This window comes from Cupressus sempervirens, chromosome 7 (assembly GCF_028749045.1).
Source record: "Cupressus sempervirens isolate cs-2001-9-10 chromosome 7, ASM2874904v1, whole genome shotgun sequence".
Taxonomy (NCBI): domain Eukaryota; kingdom Viridiplantae; phylum Streptophyta; class Pinopsida; order Cupressales; family Cupressaceae; genus Cupressus; species Cupressus sempervirens.
The window spans coordinates 527,411,330-527,436,732 of record NC_143124.1 but is presented as its reverse complement, the minus strand read 5'-3'; the positions used below and the strand labels follow the sequence as shown (position 1 = coordinate 527,436,732).

The 25,403-nt window shown below is 34.5% G+C and overlaps 1 protein-coding gene across 1 annotated transcript in view; it reads right to left on the bottom strand.

The window, feature by feature from the left end:
* The window catches only part of CLUB (TRAPP II complex TRAPPC10/CLUB), a 259,180-nt gene that overhangs the window by 126,064 nt on the left and 107,713 nt on the right, over positions 1–25,403 (bottom strand). The window contains exons 7-8 of the mRNA XM_089791885.1: positions 14,089–14,178; positions 13,735–13,896 (exon numbers count right to left, since the gene is read on the bottom strand). Of these exons, the coding sequence (XP_089648011.1) occupies positions 13,735–13,896; positions 14,089–14,178 (252 nt within the window). The remainder of the gene's footprint in view (positions 1–13,734; positions 13,897–14,088; positions 14,179–25,403) is intronic.

Below are 25,403 nucleotides of genomic sequence, written 5' to 3'. Positions count from 1 at the left end.
ACTAGATTTCTCAAACCCACTCAACTAGGGCTTCAAACACCAATGGCTTTCCCAACACTTCCAAGGATATCAACATGCCCTAATTAATCTAACTCAAGGTTGTACATTTATCTTTTCTAGGGTTTCAACTCCAAGACCCAAACTGCCTATACTACACCTCAATGTTGCTAGCCGTCCTAATCAAGTCTTTCGCACTTAACTTCGAACTCTTCCAAAAAACTTGCCAAAAAAATTGTACTTCTAGATGCCCTTTTTAGAGTTGCATAACATATCCCACAACCAAGTATTGTTACTCTAGACCATCTGTCAAAACCAATACTCTTCTATCCTTGAACTAGGCTTGATTAGGCCACTTTTACAAAGAACCCCTTTAAATACTTGACTCCCAAACTTCACACCCACAAACAATCTCTTGTTGTGATGCCAACCCTTAGACTTTCAAGGTTTTATGTGATGCCATGCCCATTTACACACCAAACTACCAAATCCTCACTTCTAAGACTTCAAACTAGGGCTTCTTCAAACTCTCACCTCCAAGCACATCCAAACCCTTCCAATGGATCAAACATCTTCTATTTCATTCCATAAACAATGTCAAACACAAAAAACTCCTCCTTGTTTAATGATCATGCTTAGATCAATACTTTGCACCATCAACACTTACCTTCCACAACTAACCCTTTACCATAGGGCTCCCCCCTCACATCTTCATGTTTTTCTCTGCATTGCAATTGTTAGTATAGGCCTCAATATATTGTCCTTGACCCATTCTACAAGCAACAAAGGATACAAAAAGTGGAATGCGCCAATTTTTCATAATAACCCTCAAAACCCTTACAAAACTGTCTAAACTTGCCAGATTCATAGACTATCACTGAAAATGGTCATTATCAATTGAACTTTGCTTCAAAATAGCATCAAATAGATGTCAAAACCTTACTCTAACATCCACATAATGATACACTTTCACAAATGAACAAAGACAAGATATCAAGGGCAAAGCATAATTAGATTTTCTATCAAAATTGCAAAGAATCCTTGTACTTTTATTGTCAGGTGAGTTTGTCTTACAACTAGGCCCCTCAACCCCATCTTTGGCATTTACATCTATGGTTAGAGACATTCTCAGACTTTCCAACCGATTTCAACTAACCTTTAAGCCAAAACTACCCGTTAGGACAAAAGTTGTCATCAACAACCTGAAAAACCGCTTAACAACTTCTTACAATTTTGCACTTTTTGACATCTTGTCTTTCCAACTATCCTATCACCCCAAAATGGTTACATTTGGTATTCTTACATCAAATATGACTCAAAATCATGAATTTGTCTTTGACCTCACACATTTGACCAATTTGACCCACATTGACATCATTTGCACAATTGGACAACTTTGTGCCATAACTAAACAACTTGACCTTATAACCCTAACTATCACAATATTGAACCTTACGTGCCCTTTTTACATCAAGAAAAGATCAAAAGATCTCATTACATCTTATCATGACTCAATCATCACAATTTACCCTATAAGGCCTCTTTGGATTCTTAGGTGCTCCTGCACCATAGAGATTCCAAATTAATAAATTTTATATCATTTTTTTTATTGTGGCTGTTTTGTTTGTTTTCATTTTTGGTTCATGCATCCAATATAAACATAACTCTATTATAATTTATAATTTTATACATTATATCTGGTTTTTTCAACTTTTTCATTTCATGTAGGACAAGATAAACACCTGTATGTTTCCAGCAAGCAAATGTTACTAATCATTCCTGCAGTAGAATTGCTATAATGGTTATTTCTCATGGATACTTCTGTAAATTCCTCTTTCTGGGATCTTGTCACTGGCATACAAATCAGAGATTCCACAGCTGAAACATCAACTATTTGATTGTCATTTGCCCCATGTCCTCCAAAAAACTTAAAATAAACAGAAATCTCCTTTATGGGCTGCTTGACTTATATTTATGGGGTGTCACACTTTCTGCTAGTGCTTGTCTTTTCTATGAATATTCAGGACCTTCAATTGCCTCATCGATGTCCTGCAACCTAATTTATACGCACATCAGACAAATAATAATCAGCAACCTTGCTTTCTTATAATGCATCAAATCAACAGTAGGTAGACATAGGCCACATCACTTCCAAGCTGGCCTCCCTCTCTGCAAGAAGGAATGCACTACCCTTAATCACTTAGTTTTCTTTCAAAGCTCGTGGAGAGGGAAAAGAAGCTACCACAACGCCTCTAAGCCATTGGTGAATATTTTAAAGATTTCAGACTAGTGCTTCTGCATTTAGCACTCCCTGTCACCTTAAGCAACATCCCATGGCTTACTTTCCATGCCTTGACTGGGTTTGAAGATGGTAACTATGAATCGTGATAGGCCTGCAACTTGGTATCAGTGCAGTGCTTAACCAAGGGAAAAACCACAACTCCTTAAATCATAGGCAACAACTACATTGACATTCTCTGCATCCCTTTCTTAGTGGTTGTTGATTATAAAATCCTATTTCATTCCACTTTACCACGACAGCGACAACCTTCAAATCACTTTCAATCTGTCACACTTTGTTGGATTCTTTCCTTCAGCAAGCCATCATATATCTTGTTTGATTCACCAGCAAAGTACAGCGGACGGGAAGAATCTAAACCTCCCACTAATTCTTCCAATTTTCCATAAAAGCCACTTGTGATACCTTACAAAAGTGCAATTATTGCATGGAGAATGGTGAACAAATCTTGTCAAGTTTGCAAAATGAATTGATGTCTGTCACACCCTTCTTAAGTTAGGGTGAGAGGGATTTCCTTACAAAAAACTTTATTCTGACACCGTGCCAAGCATGTATCCCAATCATCCCTTATCCATTTTAAATTGAAACATAGGCCTTTCAAAAAATCTCACCTAAAATACTAAACATACTAATGTCTCTGAATATCAAAACAATCAAACTGATTGCTTTTAGCGCTGAAGATGATCCCTAAATGGAACCACTCACACCGAAATGAAGGTTTTCATCCCCATTTTGAATGCTCTGTAGTGCGTTGGCAATCCATAGATGACAGTAACACCACTCTGATGAAGGCAGAGGGTTTCTGTCCTCAACATCAATCATTAGAGATTTTGTCCATCAAGGGACCATTAGGTTTTTGTGCCTGTGATAAAATCTGGACATTGAAAAAAAAATCCTAAAAGAAATTGTAAATCCTCAAAATGTCCTGTACTTCAAATCCGCCTCCCTTCTACTACCTGTAGCAAAACATTTCGGAAAAAAATGTTTAAAATCATGTATAAAAATTACTCTTTTCCTTTATTAATGTGACTAATTATTAATGTAATTTCTGTCCGCTAAAGTTAATAAACACTTTTTTGTGTCCTTTACGAATAATCATATAATTGACTTTAAGCTTTAAAGTATAGTATGACATTAGTTTCGATGACCAATTTTATTTATCAAATTATTGTTAATGGTCAGGCAGAAAAGGGCATAAAATTTATAAGAAGCACATGCATGTTCCTAGTGCTGACATGTGATGATTGGTTGAGATTTGTTTGTCATAGGAAAAGAAAGGCCCAATGAACAATCTTATGCCTATTTGGAAACACGTATCGCATATTTCACTATAAGGATTCTATTATTACGCAAAGTAATTGGTAAAATATTTAATGTATTAACAAATGATTGAAGAGATCATTACAAAGAATCTTACGTGTACAAAATAGAAATTTCTAATAAAAACTAAGAAATAGAAACTACCTTGGTGGTGCAGTAACCTGTGATGATTGTAGAAGACTATTTATTCTTATATGTTTTTTTGTTATCACTTATCGCAGGTTTTCAACCCACTAATATACATGGGCGTGGAGTCACATCCACAATGGAAAGTGGCTCCACCATGGAGTCACGACCCATTGTGGTCCTGACTTCCACGACACTAAAATATAAGCCATAAAGACAATTGGTCACAAAAAACAACGATCTAGTTAGTCGATTAACAATTATTATTATGCAATCGACCATATTCAATGTAATTTGTTTAATGAAAATAATTATATATTTATATAATAACAAGGAAATATCTTTATTTGACTGACACTATAATTACATTAACACTCCCTCTAGGTTAGGGAGAATAAACACAGGACTAGATATTACCTCAACGTAATATCAGAATGGCAAGTTTTTAAGGATATCTTTAATCAAAAGATATCACTGTTTAGATATCAACTCGTGATATCAAGAGTAATGGCCTCCTAAAAGTCAAGTCACATGAAATTCACCAAGTACATTAAGTAATGGCCTCTTGAACGTCAATTTGCAAGATGGTCATCAAGTACTCTGAGTAATGGCCTCTTGAACATCAAGTCGCCTAATATTCACCAAGTACTTTGAGTGATGCCCTCTCGAACATCAAGTTGTCTAACATTCACCAAGTACTCAAAATATTCATTAGGTATGTGCACACGTATCCTCAATAATACTTAACCATATGAACATTCATGGTCTGTTTAAGGAATTTAATCCACCATGCAAAATATAATCTATCATGATCTGCTTAGACACATAAGATATCTATCATAATAAAAGATTAAGTTATTGTAAGATCATCACGTTCCAATAACTTTAACAAATACATGTGATAATCATTTAGAAGTCGTCTCTTCCTCATGATGTACACAAGGCCCAAATAGTCATGAAATAAAACTCATGAATCATAGTCCTCTGACTTCTACAATTTCTTGACCACTGGAGAATCCATCTCCATGTGGTCTACTCCTTCTGAATCAATACAACCAAAATCATTGAAAGCTGACTGAAGTATATCCTCTATTTGCTCCCTCTCTTTCCAAGGTTGCCTCTAATGAAGTTTTAGACTCCTAAATCTGGATCCATCATTGTTTTCCTACAAGAGCATTACCGGAGAGAGGAAAAGATCAAGGTAAATAGCTTTTATAGTACATATAGAAATACAATTACTGAGTAGATAAATGTAATACTCAATATAATAAATACTCATCTACAACTACAACTAGATATGGGGTTGTAGATAGAACTTGGACTTGGAGCAAATTTCACAGTTGATACATTTGTTTCTTCAAGTTTCCACATACCCCAAAAAAATTATCTCTTTATACAAAATCTTAGCAATTGACTCATCTGATATTATAGTGCACATGAGACATAAACACTTTGGTCACAATTATTACATTAGTATATAGTCCTCTACTATCCAATATTCACCTGTTGTAATACATTGGATCACTGGTACCCTTGTAGATGCATCACACCTTCTCTTCTTTGACTGTCATAGATAATATTATCTCATCACTAACAGCTGCCTAGGATAAATTGACAATTTCCACTTCTATACTTCACTAAACAATATGGGTTTCCTTTGTGCTATGCAATGAGTAAAGTTTCCATGATAATATGAGTCACTTTCTTAAATGAATATAAACCTCTGCATAAAGATATTCTAATAGCTGTCATTAAGAAAAATCTAGGTGGTATGTAATAGTGAACAAATAGCAACTTCTGACCCACTCCACTTGCTTCTTTTTTATGTTCAAAATGTTCATGGCAACCCAATTTACTACTTGACAGAGATGACTAGGTTGACCATTATCGTCATTGAGCACATGACATAGAATTTGGTTTCGTCTCTTGAAAAATATTGTCACATGATAATGTGAGAGTTGGTATAACAATTATGACTCCTTCAAAGATTCGTTACTGATGGAGTGATTGTCATTAATGTCAAAAGATTTCAGGATAACATGACAACTACATATGCCATGAGGAAAATATAAAATCCTATACCATGTACTAGTATAATAAATGACTTGAATATCTAAAGTAAGTGACAGGAAGCGATGGCGACATTATAATTACTGCAAAGATTGATGAATATGCTAAGACGGAGATCGATATTTTGAAGTCCAATGAAAGACAAAACAAAATTTGATGGGACAAAGATTAATATATTTATGTCAGTATAAAACCTGGACAGATGAAGTAAATATACAATGAGGAATGAGGGATGGATACCATCGCAATGGGAATGTGCAGTAGTTAGACTAATTGAAGAGGACATTGTAGTCAATAATCAATTACAGTGATATGCAGACAGTGATCCCACTGAGGATGATAATCTGCTTGGAGTCTGTAATTATTGACCACTATATTTATACAGTTCGATATTGAAGGAGAGACGATAAAGTGACATCCTCAATGTTTTTAATGAGAGAGCGACTTCAATATTTGATGCAGAAAATATCGTCCAAACTGAAGAAAAAAGCCCTCGGGATTGAAGTAAAATAATAAACCATAGTATACAGAAGGTGTCTGGAGTATTCCAAACACATATTCAAAAGAAAGATCATCAATATGGAGTTTTGAATATCGAACTCTTAAAATAAAAATCCCATGTGTTGGAAATCATCGCACCACATACACTGTCAGACGGAGGTATGATCAATAGTAGAGAAGCAAGTAATAAGGTATTGGACAAAAAAGTTTGAAGGCCCGCTAAGGATTTTCTGAAGTCAATAATGCCAAGACTGGATACACATCATACAGACAAGTGCACAGTCAGTGTTAGCGTTGAGAGTAGAAGAAGTGATTGTATGATATTATAAAGCTTAAACGTCAGCATGAATATGCACAATCAGATTCATGAGCATTTAATGGTTTACCTGAACAAATTGGAGAAGACGGTGGATATGTTAGTACTGTTAATATCTGCAGAAGGATAATGCAGAGATATGATGTTCGAGCACCAATAATATTCAATGAACAGGTCAGTAGTACAAGGATCTGAGTCATCTCATATGACAAAGGTTATAAGCCATGGCACCCAATAATCTTAATAATAAACGGTTGAGAATATAAAAATGACTAAGTTCCTTATAAGTCATTTTAAGTAAAAGGTTGGGATTAATATATTATTAAGAGGGGAATAATTAAATTCTGAGATTAAAATTAGTATTGAAGCAGCGTTAACAAATTATTTGAGATGTGACTTTTGGGAAATAATGTTTTGAATAGACACCAATATATGAGTAGGATATATATAACGAAGAATATATTATATGAGAGAAGTGTAAAGAAGACGATGAAGAAAACTGTTGTAGAATGTCAGAACATAAAAGGATATATATATTCAGATTTCCTAAATCTGATATATGTATATATATTGTAATGAAGTTATATGAACATATATTTTCAAGGATATATATATATATATATACACAGTTCAGAATTAGTAAGAGTAAGAAGTGTCATCAAAGGAAAGGAAAAAGTATTTATAATATAGATGTTGACTTTGGGAAGATAAACATTTATTGAAGGAAGTATAGACAAGAGAAGATCTATACATATATAAAGATTAGATAGAAGAAGACTTGTGCTAAAGGGTCCATCATCAGTTGAGCAACATTAACAAGGTGGAAGAACAGTTTGTGTGCAGTGGGTTGGTGCTCACGAAGACAAGCAGAGGGAGTTGGAGCTTCCTGTAGGTCGGAGCCTGCGAAGTGTGGGAGTTGGAGATTCCAGTGAATCAATGCTCATTAACATAGAGGTCGTAGCCTCTAGTAGATTGAAGCCTACAAATCATTGTAAAAGAACAAAGTTTATACACAAGCATTTATTGTAGTGGTTTTCTCCCGCATTGGGTTTCCACGTAAATCATTGTGTCATTGTGTTAATGTGCATAATTGTTTATTTCAGCATTTGAAGTTATTGTTTGGATCAAAGTTTTAAATTGGCAAAATTGTTAATATACTGATTCACCACCCCCCCGTCCCCTCAGTATAATTGTGTGCTCTTCAGTTACACAGTCTACGGAATTCAGCCAAAGGGTTGTGACAATTAAAATCGCATATTGATTTATGTTTTCCAGTTTGACAGTTGGTAATGGATGTATCTTGCTCCAAATATGTTAGTCACACATGCAATAAAGAATTCTGATAGAGGTTGCGAAATATGGCCATATGTCTACCCAATTCCATCCCTGCTCTGATACCATGTTAGGTGTGCAATAACCTGCAAAGACTGTAAAAGACTGTTTATTCATATGTACTCATTCGTTATCACTTATCGCAAGTTTTCAACCAACTAATATATGTGGGTGTGGCATCACATACACGATGGGATGTGACTCCACCGTGGAGTCGCAGCCCATAATGATTGTGACTTCCACAACACTAAAATATAAAACATAAAAACAGTTGGTCACCAAAGACAATGATTTAGTTAGTCATTCAACAATTATTATTATGCAATAGACCATATTCAATGTAATTTGTTTAATGGCAATGATTACATATTTATATAATGACAAAGATAATATAATGTGTTAATTTAATTTATTGCATAATAACAATAATTATATATATCCGACTGATACCATAATCACATTTAACATGCCTAATAAACTGAAAACTAAGATGATTATTAAAGAAACATTATAATATTCTAATGCCCTCTCTTAATGGTCATCGTCTAATTGTTGTCTTTCAGTCACAAGTTCTGCAAAACATTTTGTTGTTGCTAAGACCCTCCCTAGATATTTAAAATGTTAATGATCAAGAAACCAAAATCCATTCAGAAAAGAACAGAGAAGGGTGCCCCCTTCTTCAGAAAGCTTTGCAAAAAAGACGAGTCTGCCACTAACCCTCCCAAAATCAACAAAAGATCTGACCAAAGTCTAACTTGATGTTGGATAACAAAGCTACTCTTCCTTGGAGACAGAGACAGACACCGAGAACATCTAGCACGATTTTGACGAAAATTTGGCAAACCCTCCAAACTTTGCAGATGAGCATAATGCCCCAAAACAGACTACAAAAAGGCACGATTTTTGAAGGAGAAAAATCAGAAAAACCAAACACAATTTTTGAGGTGAAAATTTTATCAAAACAATATAATCAACTCTGAAACACAAATCAAAGAACACAAAGCTTTGTTTTTGAGGGAAAATGGTAAAACCCAACATATAGTTTTTGAGAAATTGAGGAAAAAATTATAAACACACAAAAGAGTACGACACAACTTTGCAAATTACATAATCAAATTCCTTTGACAGAAAACTTGTGAAAACCATCAAATAACTTTGAAGGCTAAAAATTATAAAAGCCCATCATAAATATTTCAAGGGAAAAAAATATGAAAACCCATCATAAATTTTTCAAGGAAAAAAATTATGAAAACCCATTGAAAATTTTTTAATGGAAAAAACTATGAAAACCCATCAAAATTTTTTAATGAAAAAAGTTATGAAAACCCATCAGAAAGTTTTAAGGGAAAAATCATAAAAACTCATCAGAGAAACCTTTATGCGGAAAAATACAAGACTTCGCAACGTAAAACAATACATGCAAGTAACAAAATGCACATGCAAGCAACATGCAAATGCATGCAACCTTCGAAAATCAGAGACTCTTGCTAAAACCAAGAAATCGCATAATCAAAACCTTGAACCAAGCTTGTGAATTTCTGAAAAGATCTTCAAAGACGAACCACAAAATTTTCATAAAATAATTATTAAAAAAATTATTTTAAAAAATCAAAAAACAATTTTTTGGAAAAAATCCAAATTAGAAGAGGCTTGATTTTTTCTTTAAAAATCACCAAATTTTATGAAATCCCATCAACTTGCATTGATAACATATCACACAAAGTAATTGGTAAAATATTTTCTGTATTAACAAATGATAGAAGAGACTATCAAAAAGAATTTTACAAAAGTACAAAATATGAAGTTTCTAATAAGAAACTTAAGAAGATCGAGTAATTGACCTTATCTATCTAAATTACATTATATACAAAAGATGACCATTAAAAAAATACAATAATAATATTCTAATATCTATGTGGTAACATCTAAGAAAGTAACCCTCACATGGATGCTATACAACAATACCATTCAGCTTTGGTAGCTCATATCTAAAGATTTGTGATGGCACAAAGTTGGATTATATAAAAGCAACATTTTCTTTTACTTCATCAATATAGCCTTTTCTTTTCAATCCTAAGGTACAAGCATACATTATGATGTGGGAGCATAATGATCTTCATAAGACACCTAATTCTTGGCATAAAGGACTAGAATGTTTCACAACAACAAGGAAAGTGTAATGTCCCATCTTTTATAAATAGAGACACTACTAGTATTTTTTTTTAATTATTCAATAAATATACAAACAATTGTTGATAATTAAGCACTATTGAATGATGCTTTATTCCAAATGAATATAATGCTTACAAATGATAATGACTAATATTGCTGATAATTATGTACTATTGAATGATGCTTAAATCCAAATGCATACGCTGTCATAAAATGATAATGAGTGCATAACAATCAATTACCAATATATAATGGTCGTGTTTGGTAAGCAGGTAATCATATGCACAACTTAGGCACTTCAATTGCTATCAAGTCAAAGACCTCTAAGCTTGGGGAAGATTCCTAGAGTTGACGAATTTCCACAACGAAACTCCTCACAACTTGGAGGTTTAATTACACCAAGAATTTTGATTTTAAAGAGGGTGGAGATTTCTCGTTTTGAAGAATTTCCTAAGGTGGAGTTTCTCTCATCAGAGAAATTCCGCCAGCCTTCATACCATGTCCAAAACTCGCCTTGTGTCTTCAAAATCTCATCATTTTAACTCCCTTGATCCTCTATTTTTTATCCTCAAAACTTGGGTTAATCCTCATCAAAATTGTTCTTCTACTTGGATAGTAGTTTTGGGAGAGCATTATCTTGGCAAAATTCTTGGGCTGAAGGAGTTTCACCACCTCTTGCTTTCTTATTCTAGACTTAGTCAGTTTTTTAGCTTAGGAGGTGAGAGGATTTATATAAATATAGCATTTAAGTTTCTTATGCTTTAAGTTATATATTATATTTATATAAATAGTGTTGGGATGTTTGAGATAGGTTTCAGCTTCATAGGTGTTATAACAAAAATTCTAGATTTTAGGGGGTTTTCAAAAAATTCAAGACTTCGACAAGCTTGATCCTTAGCAATGTTACCTCCCATACCCTTTCCTAACTTTCTAGGTCAAGTTGAAGCTGGAACAAGGATTTTCAAAAGGTTTTAGCCCATTTTTCATGCATATCCCTAACAAACTTGATTTCCTAGCAGGCCAAACTTGCCCAAGTTACTCTCGTACTTGGAGACTTGAAAATTGCTACCAAGACCCCCTAAGCTACTAAAGCAAAAAGAGGGGGTCCCCATTTGCCATAAAACAATGGTGTGAAAATCCCACAGTACACCCTTAATTCTATACCAAAAAAAGGCATGATCAACGTAAAATGAAAGAAAGATTAATGTTCAAAAAAAGAGAAAGAATAGATCATATGTACTTCAACTTACGTCAAATACAATAGAAAAGAACTAGGGAAGACAAGGGCCTAGACTCAATGCAAATGCAATAAAGAAATAAAGGAAATAAAGCTTTTCTCAAAAACAATGAATCACAAACCAGCACAATCATATTTAAAGTTGAGCGCACGTCAAGATTGGTGACACAATGCAAATGTATCACTTCAATGATGGCTTCGAGGAAAGATTAAAAAGCTCAAACCAATATTGTATGATCCCTTCCATATTCTTCACCGATTCGGTGGGAACCGTTTCATGATAATTTGCCTCCCCTAACTGAGACTATACTTAATTGATAGTGTTGAAACCCAAGTTCCTTGAGTCATCTTTTTAAATGGTGTGGAGGAAGTTCAAGTCTTTTGTGTGTGGATAATCTAGCACCTATGAATTTCAAACAAGTGCGAGAACAATAGGTGTGAATTAGAAAACCGGTCAGAATTACCCAAGGGCAAGCATTCAAAAAGGGCTGCATGGTTGTCTAGGTAGAAATTGTCGAGTTGTTCCATCATATACAACCACAATGAGTTTTTGCAGATTCATATTTTCTGTGTATAGGACACATGCTCCAAAAGGATCCACTAATACGTAAATACAATCTGTTCTTCTCTTCTAGTAAGAGTCAAGGGTATTATACTATGACAAAGTCTTTTTTTGTTGTTGTCTTCCACTTGCATCTCAAACAAGTCTAGAAGCTGCTATCGTCATAGAAGCATTACTCGGGATAATAATTGACTCCACAAACCAAAAGTATCAATGTAAGTCAATTACACCCGATTTAATTGGAAAAAAGAGGAGTGAATTATTAAAAAAAGAATTCTATGTAGTATACCCAAAACAATTTTTGTCTTTTGTTTTTTTAAACCTAGAGGAATCAAGGGATGACAGCCCCTCGTAAGGTTGAGGCGCATGCCATTTTTCAGCCTTGAGACTACAAAAACCTTCACAGAATATGCCATTTTTTATTATTTAATCTCTTTGAACAAAGCTTCCTGATTTCTCCATAACTTCTAGAAAACATGTCTAAAAGCCATAGGATTAGTTAAGCCCTAATTAAGCTTTCTACCATAAATTGTTAGGTTTGAGATTCTCTATTTTATGTTCCATTTTTTATGATTTTCATGCCAAACATGATCAAGTCTCAAAAACAAGTCTTTTAGGCTCTAATGAGTTTGATCATACTTACAAGTACCAAGTCCAAGGCCTCTCGACCTCCATTTCTTTTACTTGCCTTGTGCCTTACATAGTTCACATGAATCTTGTAACACAAGCTGTAAGTATTGGAAGGATGAAATGTTGAAAATGAGAGCTGATCCTCAAACAATTGCAATGAAACTCGAAGAAATGTAACTGTGATTGACAAGATTATGTGAAACTTGCTGCCATGCTGTCCTTCTACCTTTTGAAAATGAACCCTAGACATCTCCATGTAGAAAGTTTTTTTTTTGGTACTCTGCACTTTTTGTTAGAATTTGATAAAGTTTAGCATTTCAGAAGCTTGGGATGCTCCCTAGGGTCTCCTATGCACATTTTCATGTTTGACATTAACATCTATTTTAAATCAAGTAGCACAGGAAACATCCAAGAGCCACACCACACATTTTTCAACCACTTTGATGCTTCTTTTAACCAATTAGGTAAAATGTGTGCTTTTGAATCATCAAGTGATTTCATGTTCTAATTTGTCATTAATATTGAGCAGCTTATGTTCTTTTTCACTTTAATAACATTTTTTATTCGGACTTAAAATTGCCAGTATCATTTAAGCATTTTATCATTTTGGGAATTTCACAAGTGAATGAGGCATGTGTTTCGGGTCTCATTACACTTTTTCATCTTTTAAATTTCACTTAAGTGTCCTGTTTTCATCTTTCGTTCTAAATTGACATCGACATTTTCTTTTATGTGGAAAAGTTCATTTTCTATTTTAATTGAAGTTGAATTGCTATGGCCCTTCCATTATTCATTTAAATCTTAAAAGCATGCCTTTTGATCTGCTAAGACTCTTATCCTCTTCAAACACACTCATTTTTGGCCCTAGGCACTCATTCCACATGAAACTCACCTAAAAGTTGCTCCTATCCTCATAATTGCATTCTCAGAAACCTATCCTCATAATTGCATGCTCAGAAACCTGGGCAATATTTTCTATTGTTTTGCCTGTTAAAACCATCGTTCTCCTCCTATCCATTGTACTGGTTTTACAAATCACTATTGGTCATGCATGTACTTCCTTATAAATCTCAATCTATGGTAAGGATGATACATAAAAATAAAAATAAACAAAGCAGATATAGCAGGAAATTTTTCAAAATATAAAACATGAAATATCTAGAGATACGTACCTTAACACGGCTAAGAGAATGTAGATCACCCTGCACCCTATAGAATTCTTTCTCAGTATCAGGAGTTACCAACCGAGAGTCGAATTTGCTCATAGTGGCCTTGATCAAAGATAAGCATGCAGTAATCACCCAAACTTCCCGCAAACAAAATGGTAAGTTGCGCTGTTGCAACAATTTGCCAATGTCATGAACAGAAAAATATCAGATAAATCTTAACTCTAAAAAGTATGCTACAAAAAGTTACTTTTGCATCTGACCTCTATAATCAAATCGAAGTGTAAAATATTATTTAATAATATTTCAATCTATGACATTTACCATTAATTTGAGAGCTGAAGAAACGGGAACATGTACCTCATGTAATGACAAAGTTTTTGAGAATGAAATAATGAACAGGTACCCCCTAGAAGCAACATCCACTGTCCGATTCAGTTTGAACAACAGCTGTATCATAAATAAGAGGTAGTTAGACCATAAAAAGTTAAATGAGATGTTCACTTGACAAGTGAAAAAACCTGGAGTGAAATATTAGTAGGCAATGAAATTCATAACTAAATCTTAGAACCAGTATAAGTCATAATACTAACATTGGTATCCTACAACTAGAATGAGTCCAAAAAACAAACTTAAAAAATGCATGAGAGCATGGAAAAGATTATTATTAATAGCCCAATAATTATTATTTTACAATGAAATAGATAGGTATTGAAAAGCTTAAGCAAAAGAGCTTACTCTAAGAATCTTGGTAAATAGCACAAGACTTAATAAAGTCTAAACTACACAGAAACATTATGTAAACTAACAAGAAAAAGAAAAAAAAAACATATACTAGCGTGTACCAAACAATTATCATGATGAGAAACCTATATTACCCGATTGGTACCTAGGACCCTTGAATCGGGTTTGGGTTTGAGTCTGATTTGGATCCACTAATCGGTTTGTGGCAGATCCAAACAAGGTCCATATTTGACCCTGTAGGTCTGTCCAGATCTAGATTCACCAAGTCAAATATGGACCCTATTAAATCCACCACGGACCCAGGTACAATCCACGCAGACCCAAGGGAATCCTGTGCAAATTTGCACAAACCACTAGGGACCTGCAGGCCAAACTTTAAAAAGATGGGGCCAAACTTAATGAAATTTGAATTTTTTATTAAATTTTTTGCCTCAAACCCTAAAACGACCCTTAAATATGAAACTCACAAACACATTTCATCTCTCGTTTGCTCTCTCATTTTGCGCTCTCCATCTTGCAATTTGAAGTGAGGTGATTGTTTTCAAAGGACATCAATTGTGGAGTGACAAATACCTTCCAAAAAGCAGATTTGAGTGTTTCTAATATGCATTTCAACCATAACCTTTAGATTGTTTCAAGTTTTTTAAAAGTTTTTAAAAAAATTCAAGTTTTTGTAGAAGCTTTGAAGTCTTTTTTTTTTTTTTTTTATTTACATTTTTGTTATAGATTGCAACAATAAGTAGTCAAAGCTCAATCAGTGGATGGAGAGGGGTCTCAAAAATTTAAAATTGATGAAGGGTCTCCTTTATGGAGATACACTATAGGAATTTCTCAATGTGTTGGAGGTGGAAGGTTTAATTGGAAATGTAATTTTTACAATGCACAATATGGAAGGCTCCTACTCCCAAGTCAAACATCATTTTTTTGGCCTTGGAGGTAAAGGGATTAATATGTTTGAGGGTCTAGATAAGAAGTGTTGTCAGCTGAGCAAAATAGAAACATTCATAGAAGAACAGAAAAATGCTAACAAATTAGTTGCAAAATGGAAACAGGGTAGTTATATTCGGAAACAAAAAAGCAATGACACCACCCACTCAACCAGCCCCTAGACATACCTTCTTGTCTATGGCTTTTATGCAAGAGGGTCATTAGATAAGGGATTTCAAAATGAGTTAAGAGATATTGCTGATGAAAGAATCGGGCTTGCCTCTATGCAAATGTGTTCCATTCAATGTAGTGAGTCACCTTATTGGAGGGCAATGGTGCAAGAAATAAATGATGCACCTTCAGGTTACCAATGCCCTTGATATGAAAAGGTATGCATCACCCTATTGCATAGTGAGAGAAAAAATGTAGGAACCCAACTACAACCAATAAGAGATTTTGGGTTTAAAAAGGTGCATCTATTATCTCTGATGGATGGAAAGATTCCAAAATCTATCCCTTGATCAATGTTATTGTTGTGTCCCCCAAGGGGCAATGTTTTTTAAGGCAGTTGACTGTGACAAGGAAGTAAAAGATGCAAACTTTATGTCCTAGGTTCACATTAATTCCAAATAGGCTGTGGGTAATGATAATGTTGTCCAAGTAATTACAAACAATGCAAAAGTTTGCAGGGCTGCAGATGCTTTGGTAGAGGCTAGATATGCTCACATCTTTTGGACACTGTGCAACATCCACTCCCTCAATTTGGTGATGAAAGCAATTGGCACCCAAATAGAATAGGTGAAGCAAATATTTGAGGAGGGTAAGGATTTTCAAATGTCTATGACAAACTACCAGATGTCAAAAGCAATTTTCAGAACTTTCTCAAAATCGAGATTATTGAAATTAAGTTTTAGAATTTTATTTATTTAGTTTCATTTATCATTTTATGTCATATTTTACAAATTGAATAAAATATTTTTTGTGTTGTTTCCATTTTTTAAATGTGTTATTAACTTACTATTACATGTTCTAAAGTTTACATATTAACTTACTATCTCAGTTAGACCAATTTATTCCGAAGTACTCTGAGGCTCAAGAGTGTCTTTGTACCACATAAGAAAATACTTATGAAGATGATGCGACTAGTGCAGAAGAAGATGATTTATTAGTTCCTGCCGAAGGCAGGATACTATAGCATTCAGTGAAATGCTATTTTCCAGTTAAAGTATCCAATCATATTCTTTTATTTTTCAAAAACTTTTAACTCTATATAGTTTTAAAATATATTGATATTTTACTAATTTATAGAAAAGTATTTATTTCTAATCTTATTCGTTGCATCCTTGCTACAGTCATGAGTTAGCTTTTATTTTTTCACTTTAATTTTTTTTAGTTGAAACTTTATAGCTACCATTAATATGATAGACAACTCACTCAAATGAAATAAATAAGTTTGACAATATGTAAGAATATCTTTGCTACCATTAATATGATAAGACAACTTGCTGAAATGAAATAAATAAGTTTGACAATATGTAAAAATATCTTCTTCATGTTTTGACATATGTTTTCTTGAAAAATTAAATTAAAATATATTTATCCTTAACTTTAGACTTTTCTACAATGTAAATATTTGGAAAATCTAGTTTTATAATGTGAATTAGTGTAACAAATAAAGGAATAAAGCTTTATATCATTTTTTTCTATCTTTATATTTTTTAATTACAAAAAATAAAAATAATGTTTAATAAAAGTCATAAAGTAGTAATATAAACATATAAGTCTTAGAACAAAATTCTTTTGTAAAAGTTGCCAATTGAACATTGTAAATTACAATTTAATTTTGCTTAAAGGAGAATCTAAATACTTGAATTATATAAGACTTAAGCTAAACATATATAAGTATTAAGAAATCAATTGACATTCTACTAAGATGACTGGTTGTATAACGTATATAATATATAAGATGGAAGCCCTCCTCTCTGTAAGCCTAGGTCAGAATCTGTCTATCCCCTACTATTGAAAGGGCACGAACATAAGAATTTGGATATTTTTCTGTAAAGGCAACAACGGAAGCAAGATCTGGATAAGCTACTTTAGCAAGAACTGGAACAACTACAGGACCTAGCTATATTGCATACATTTTTAATATTTTAATACTTTGATCTTATAAGCTTTCGGCAGGGACTTGACGCTATGCGTCCTTGTTGGATTATGACGACAATGTAATTGACTAAGAAGAGGATAATTACTCAGATCTTGAAGACTTTATAGATGGTACAAAAGAAGTTGATCACTTGGATTCTGAAGATTGACGGCAGTTAGCAAAGTTTGAGCAGTGAAGATGATAATCAGCTTGCAAATTGTATGAGCTCAGCAGGGTTATTCAACTGATTATCAAAAAGAAGACTAACAACAAAACAAGTGAAACTTTTATCAGAAACCAGATATAGTGAAAATGCGAAACTATGAAGCAAAACTAGAAAAGAGAGCAATTTCTTTAAAATTGGAGAATATTTGGAAAAAGAATGAAGAGGCTTCATCACTCATGCGAAGTGTTTAGCAAATCGAAAATCAGAAATGGTATCTCAAAACAGAGGTACTTGTTATGTATGATGAGGAAAAAAAATTCCCTTCAAAGGTTCAAAAAGAATTAGCCTTCGGTGATTTCATCGATTTCCATCCAAAGCTCCAAAATAAGACCGATTTGGCAAAAAAGAAGTATTTTGAATTAGTTTAGGATCTCCTTGCAAAAGACTAGTGCAAAACTATGTATGAAGAATTTACAACAGATCATAATCATCTAACAGAGGACCTTGAAAAAGAAGAGTAGTCAAACCCCATTGATTTGTAGCCTTCTGGTGATCGCACAGAAGAGATGACACAAAGTGCAAGTTTCTACGTTGGTGATTTGGAGATTAGTTTTGTCAAGCAGGTGCATGAGGTCGATAGGACACGAGGTAATAGCAAGTTGGGGTTTTTGTGTGATGAACCATATATTTCCTATGCCCATGACAAGAATTCGGAAGAACAATCCAAGATGACAGTACAGGACAATGAGTTGTATCAACATGATAATGAAATGCATGCATTTAGAAACCAGCTGAAGATTAAGAAAGAAATGGTTGTGGCATCTTTGGTACGTTATGAAAGCACTCACAAGATGGTTGAGGATCTCTATAAGAAGGTTCAAAAGGGAATGGAAGAAGAATGGCTTGTTTGTGATCTACAAGTGATCAAAACAGCTCTTGAAACTATGAAATTAGAATATTTGTATTTGCTTTCTGATAGGGATAACATTCTTAAGGTTGCTGAAACACAAGTTGATCAGCTGAATAAACAAAGGAATGAGATTAAGGAGCTCAATAGAGAGCTTAAGGAAACCCAAGAGGCATTAAATGATGCTTGGATTTCCCTTTTGGAAGCAGAAAATCAGATTAGGATCACGAATCACTCTCAGGAACAGGAGGATAAAGCGAGGCAAGAATTTTTCCTAGAGGTAAACGATGAACTTGATAGCATTCAGCAAACGTATGCTTTGGATAGTTGCCCCAAGTGATCAAGTTCCAAAACTTCATAACACCTTCAGCTTATAGATAACCCTCTGTTTGAGGTAGATGCTATTTGGATCTCCGATAACCCACTTTTTAAGGTAGAGGAGGGAGTTCCTCTTGGATTCCAAGAAGAGGATGATCTTGAATTAAGAGATTCGGATCAGCTACAGTTCTTAACAGCGAAACCTGGTCATAGGATGGGAGTGGTGATTTGACTATGGTTGTGCATCATTGGGTCAGTCCACATAAGGTTCTTGATTTTACACCATAAAGGAGTTGGTTGGATTACATACATCAGCCTTTGGATAGTTTTTGGTGTAGTGTTGAGGAGAATTATGTGTTGATAATAGGGAATGCTCTTTCAACTTCATTCTTATTCATAGTACCTATGTACTCGGAGGTTCTCCAGATTAAAGATGACAATATGGTATTTGTTGCGCCTAGGGTGTTACACTCAGTTCTTGAGCGGATAGTTTATTACATCATCTATTTAGGTCGGGTTGTCACCATCTACTGGATTATGCATAGTTCACTGATACACTTCTATCTTATCATATCGGTTGGTTATGACAACAGGCTTTCAAATCTAGGTGTTGATCATATGTATTTATGGCTTGTTGAGGACCTTGTTTTAATTCTATTCAATTTGAGGTTGGATACAGTGCTGATTAGAGTTGTATAGTTTACAAGTGGCACATCACTTCATAGATTTTTATGGGATCCAGGGATCCGGTTGATGGATGGATTGCAGAATGATACTCTGTTTCGCAATATGACCGGATTTGTTTTCAGATTGGACAACAGAGCTACCTGCAAATTCGTATGGGATCTTGGTACTGATTGCTTGAGGACAAGCAATTTCAAGGAGGGGAGATTTGTAATGTCCCCTTTTTGAGACATTAGAAATATTAAAGGACACATCTATCTGATATTAAAAATTGAATATGAAAACATGGACTTTTATTATAAAAAGTCAATCTAAGATTCAACCTGGGTTAAAGAGGACAAGGAAAGATAAGACGAAATGCCAGAGGGAAGTTGAAGAGTCACGTGGAATAAGACGAAAGCCGAGGGGAGTTAAAGAGTCTCAGTTTGTGTATTAAAAAGGGAAAGAGGCTCATTCCTAGGCATGCTTGGTTTTTTTATTTCAGATTTTAGTTCTCTCTTGCAAGAATATTTGGAAAGCTTCAATTTTTCGCTAGTATGAGGACGTAGCCCCTTGTGTCGGCAGACAATGGACACAAACCCATTGTCTAGGGAGACATCAGTTCAGGTGTTTCATATGCGCTTACGAGTTCTTATTCTAGTGTTCCAATTTGAATGTCAATCTGTATTGAAGATTGGATTTGTTAGTGCTGGTTATTGTATTGTTGTTGTATAATGCAATAACATATTTTAAGGAGTTATAAGAGTTTTCTTGTTTTTATCTTACTAGTTTGTAACACATTGTTATATGCTCGAATCTTGAATGTTATTTTGGAAATAACAAGTTATTATCTTGTAGAGAATCTTTTGGTTTTACTGTTGTATCGTATTACATTTGCCTATATCTAAGTTTGAATGTTATATTCAAGAAGAAGCTAGTCAAATATTTGTGGGGATTTCTACTGGTCTCAATTGTGTTCGTAATACATCTGAAATGTTCAATGCTGATGTTACATCCCAATTTTTGACCTAGTTTGAAATATAGCCATTGAGGTTCGCATGAAGTCAGTTGACAGTTTAATTTGATATAATCTAGCAAAATGGTAAGTTGGTCGTTATGATTTCAAGTGCAGATGACATATTAGTTGATCATTAATCGCCAATTCATGAAATTAGGATGAAAGGTTAACTGGTATGATTATTTATGATTATATAATTTATAATTTAAATTATGGAGAAAATTCTTGCAAGAGGCATGCCGAAGGGGTGGAAGCATTGTCAGAAAAGAATTAGGCAGGGCATCACCATCACTGGGCAGACGGGTAAAGGACCTAATCAGAATACATTTGTGGGACTTGCATGAGTTATTTAATAATTTAATTAAAATAATTGGGAAAAATATTAAACGTATATTAAAGGATTTTAAATTATCTTTTGTTGTAGTATTTTTAATAATTGTTTATAAATGTTCATTTAAATATAACAATGATTTGGCACCATTATAATTTAATAACTAATAAGTAATGTTGCTTATACATATAAGATTTTAATAACGTTCGAATTATAATAACATTTCAATTATTATAACTCTCGAATTATAACTTTCCAACTCTATTCTTTTCAATTTAATATTCTTCGTTTTTTTTTTAATGATAACACTTGGCATGGAAATCGATTTAATTGTTGACAATTTGAATTGTATATTTATTTGTCAACTTTATTTCTTTTAAAAATTTGATTTGATTTGATAGGCATTCGGATGGTTTCTTGTAACTGTTGGAAGCCGATTAGCCAAGATCATCTTTATATTAGAAGCTTTCCAAGTGCTTGGACTCATTCTTTTCATCATTTTTATTCACACAGTTTGGGGACTCATGGCTCCCAATGTAAGAAGGAAACTGCAAACTTAGTTTTAGATAATGATCTCATTCTTTTCCTATTGCACTCGCATCTCCCTGTCCGCGGCCAAGCAAGGATCAAGTCTCTCTACCTGTCATAGGAGAGTTCAGGGCCAGTCTTTTATTTTATAGCCACCCAATTTCATCTACCGTGGGTCTCTAAGCAAGAGAGGTGGGATTATTTAGACATAGACACTTCTTAGGCATTGGCGGCAAAAAGTCACGTAAGAGTCTACCTTTAAAACTCGGGTTACTTTCCTTTGCTATTATGAATGCTGGGCCGGCCATAGGACCTGAGCTGTATATAAGTTCTTTGTTTTTCTCTGCAAAGTGTGTCGTTCTTCCTGTGTGATATAAGACATCGATTTGTGCTTGATGCATATCGTATTCCATTTAAAAGTTTGCCGCTTCCTTAATTGCGATCTAATACAATGATAAAAGTCGGTCATAATCTCTTCAAGTTTATTGTGTTCTTTAAAAAGTCTGTCATGACCTTTGCAAGCAACCATTTTACATTTTGATAGTCTGACAATAACTAATGCTCAAGTCTGTCAAATATCTTGTAGATCAGTCAATTTCCCTTGGTGTTATTATTATTATTATTATGATTTCTACATAAGTCTGGTGTTTCCTTTATTCAAACACACATCCAAATATGTGGTTTCTCTGATTCATGTAAGATCAATGGCCAGAATGTTATTATTTCTGATGGTAATCAAATGCATTTTGATATATTACAAATAACAAGTAATGAGATACTGAAAAATAGTACACCAAGGATTTCACTCGGCATAAATGCCAATATAGGGTATAGAAGGTGTAAAGTATCCATGTGAAAATAATGTGAAGGTACCAAGGAATCACCGGCTTGATGGCCTGAGAATGGTGAGGAGGTGTAGAGATAACTGCAGACACGAAAGATATTAAAATTTTAATAAATAATAATATAAACAATGCATAAGCTCATGCATGTACCACTCATGAAGTTTGTTGTCAATAATGTTGACAATTTTATGATCTTTAAATAATATAATCACAGAATGTGAAATGATGATTGTATGTAAACTTCTTGAATAAATGATAGAGCTGTCTACTCTAAGAATTCCGAGTACCTGGGACTCACCCAACTGTGTAGCCAGAAGATGGGTGATGAGGTGTGAGAAAGGAATCATCAATAATATGAACCAATATTAGTTAGGACATTTCATTATTTATCTTTTAATATGAATTAATAGCTCATGCAAATTCCTGTTATGGTGATCTCATGCTGCCAAGTTGTATGGTGAGTTAATTACCAGGAAGCCCAGTGGATGGAATGATGTGCCCTGTCAATTCCGGGTAGGGAGGGCCTTTCTCATTAGCGATCGTGTGGGGATATATATATTGTGGTCCGAGGTTGGGTGGTTAAGCCCCTAACAATGATTCACCTCTCTCAAGATGACGGACATGCGTCAGACAAAGAGAAGCTATGCATTCATTTGTTATCGAAAACAAGTAATATCACTTTATTTATGAGGAGGTAAGATTAAATTGAGATAATTTCATTGTTACCATCATTTTACACCTAGATGTAAGGGATAGATTCATAAATTACTTTTCATTTATATGAATTGAATATAAGTATATTTCTAATCTTGAGTTATTGTCACAGATAGGTAATCAGAAGGAAAAGAAATCCGAAGCCTAATTGATTGTGTAACAACTGGAACCTTAAATGATATGGTGGCATTGGAAGCCCTAGTTGAATCCGTGGTATCGAAAGCCCTGGTTGAATCCATGGTCGCAGAAGCCCTAAGTGGTAAAGCGGTATCAAAAGCCCTAAATGAACCGATGGTAATTGATGCCCTAATTGGTAAGATGATGTGTGATGTCGTAATTTAAATTATAGTTGTAATCGTCAAATGATTTTTGAGATAGTAGTAGATTTGAGAAATTGTTATAGTGCATTTGTGGACTAACCCAAGTGGTTGCAAAAGCTTACCTAGATGATTTTCAGTCTCAGTTTTTGAGGTATGTGATTTCAATTTTCTTAAGTAATTTCATTAAAAGGTATTTCAAGCATTTAGTTAAGAAATTTTTGTTTAACTGACTTTAACGGTAATCATATTCACATGAAGATGAATGACATAACTACCTTCCTATGAAATCAAAAACAGTAACTGTAAACCTTGAGTATGTTAAATGTTAAATTAGACCCAGGAAAACTAGATGTTACACCTAAATATACTGTTAAAAAAGAAAACGAGTAAATATCCAGTTTGGGATATTTCATTCTGCAAGATCCCTCAAGATCCAACTCAATCCTAATCCCAGCTAGTCCAGACCCACACTCTAGTAGAAAACCCCAAGGAAATCTCAACTTGTGCTCACAAGCTCACCAAGCAATCTCCTGGTTTGCCAAGCCTCAACTACTAGCCCTTCTCAAAATCTATTCCTATACTTCATCGTCTTCTCCAAGCTGGATGACTCTACAATGTCACTTAAGACTCTGCAAAACACCCCTACTTATACCCAACTAAGCCACAAGTCGGCCTAGCCCAATACAAATTAATATAAACCCTTACATTAGATGCCCATGCAAGCCACAAGTCGGCTGCAACACAAATTAAATATCTATACACAAATTAAATGCCAAAAGTCAGCTCACAGACAACTCAGGCACCATAGAGACCAAGACCAAACCGAATGTCAGAAACCACCACTGAGCATCGGCATTCCACCAAGCATAACCAAGCTCCATGACAGACTGAGCCAACTTAGGCAACACTACTGCTGAGTCCCAATGCAAACCAAGCCACAGTATATGCCGAGTGCCACCTTTACAGACCGAGTCCCTTCACTAACCAAGCAACTCAAGCAACACTATTGTCGAGCTCCTAGTGTAAACCGAACTTACAATATCTACCGAGTGCCCCAAGCATCGTCAAACGCCTTCATTAACCGAGTCACTAGGTTAACACAACCATAACCAACCGAGTACTACCTCTTCACTGATTGAGTCCTCCAACTCCAAGGTCAAACCACACCAACATGCAGGATTGCTAGCCAACCAAGGATGCTCCTGCATCAAGAGGGCATTTAGTAGACTCTCCAGCGATCTAGAGGTGAGGGCAAATGTTAGGATAAAATCTGGATTATTCATCTCAAGAAAAGATGCAAGCCCTATTGTTGTGAATGACCAAAGCAGAATGTATGATATTACATGGTGGTACCTTCATGGGAAAGATTATGTGTACCTCTAACCTCTTCCAACCAAAATCTTATCCCAAGTAAGTTTTTAAGGTTTTTTTTTAGCCACTTGCATTATAGAATTTAACACTTACCACTCTTGAATTTATCTTGTACTTTTCATTTTTTATTTTGTTGGTTCTCTCTAGGTTGCAAGCTCTTTTGTCGATAAGCAGAATTGGAGTACATAGTCCTTTATCCACTCAATGAAGCATAACCAGTTGGGTTCAAAACATGCATAAAACTTAGTGTTTGTTCACAACAACTTGCACCTCCTAACACGTAAGGATCCAAGATACAAGGAGGTAGAGAAGTTTTGGGATGTATTCCCCAAGTTTGTTGACTTGGTTATGACCATTCAGGATCTTGCTAGAGCCACTTGACTTGATATGGAATAGGAGAAGGGTGCCACAATACCCTCTAGTGCTAGTGGAACCGATTTGGGTTCCAATGATGATCATCATGATCTATCATTTGTAGCTGCTCAAGACCCCATCGATCTAGATTTTTTGACAATCTATTTGATGATTGATGAACACTTTCATAATTCATGAATGTTGAATCATGTTTCAAACTTTAATGAACGATATTTTGAATTTTCATTTTGTAATTCAGTAATTCAATGTGATGATTTTCTATAGAATTGTGAACATAGACCTGATGAAGCCCTAAATTTCTA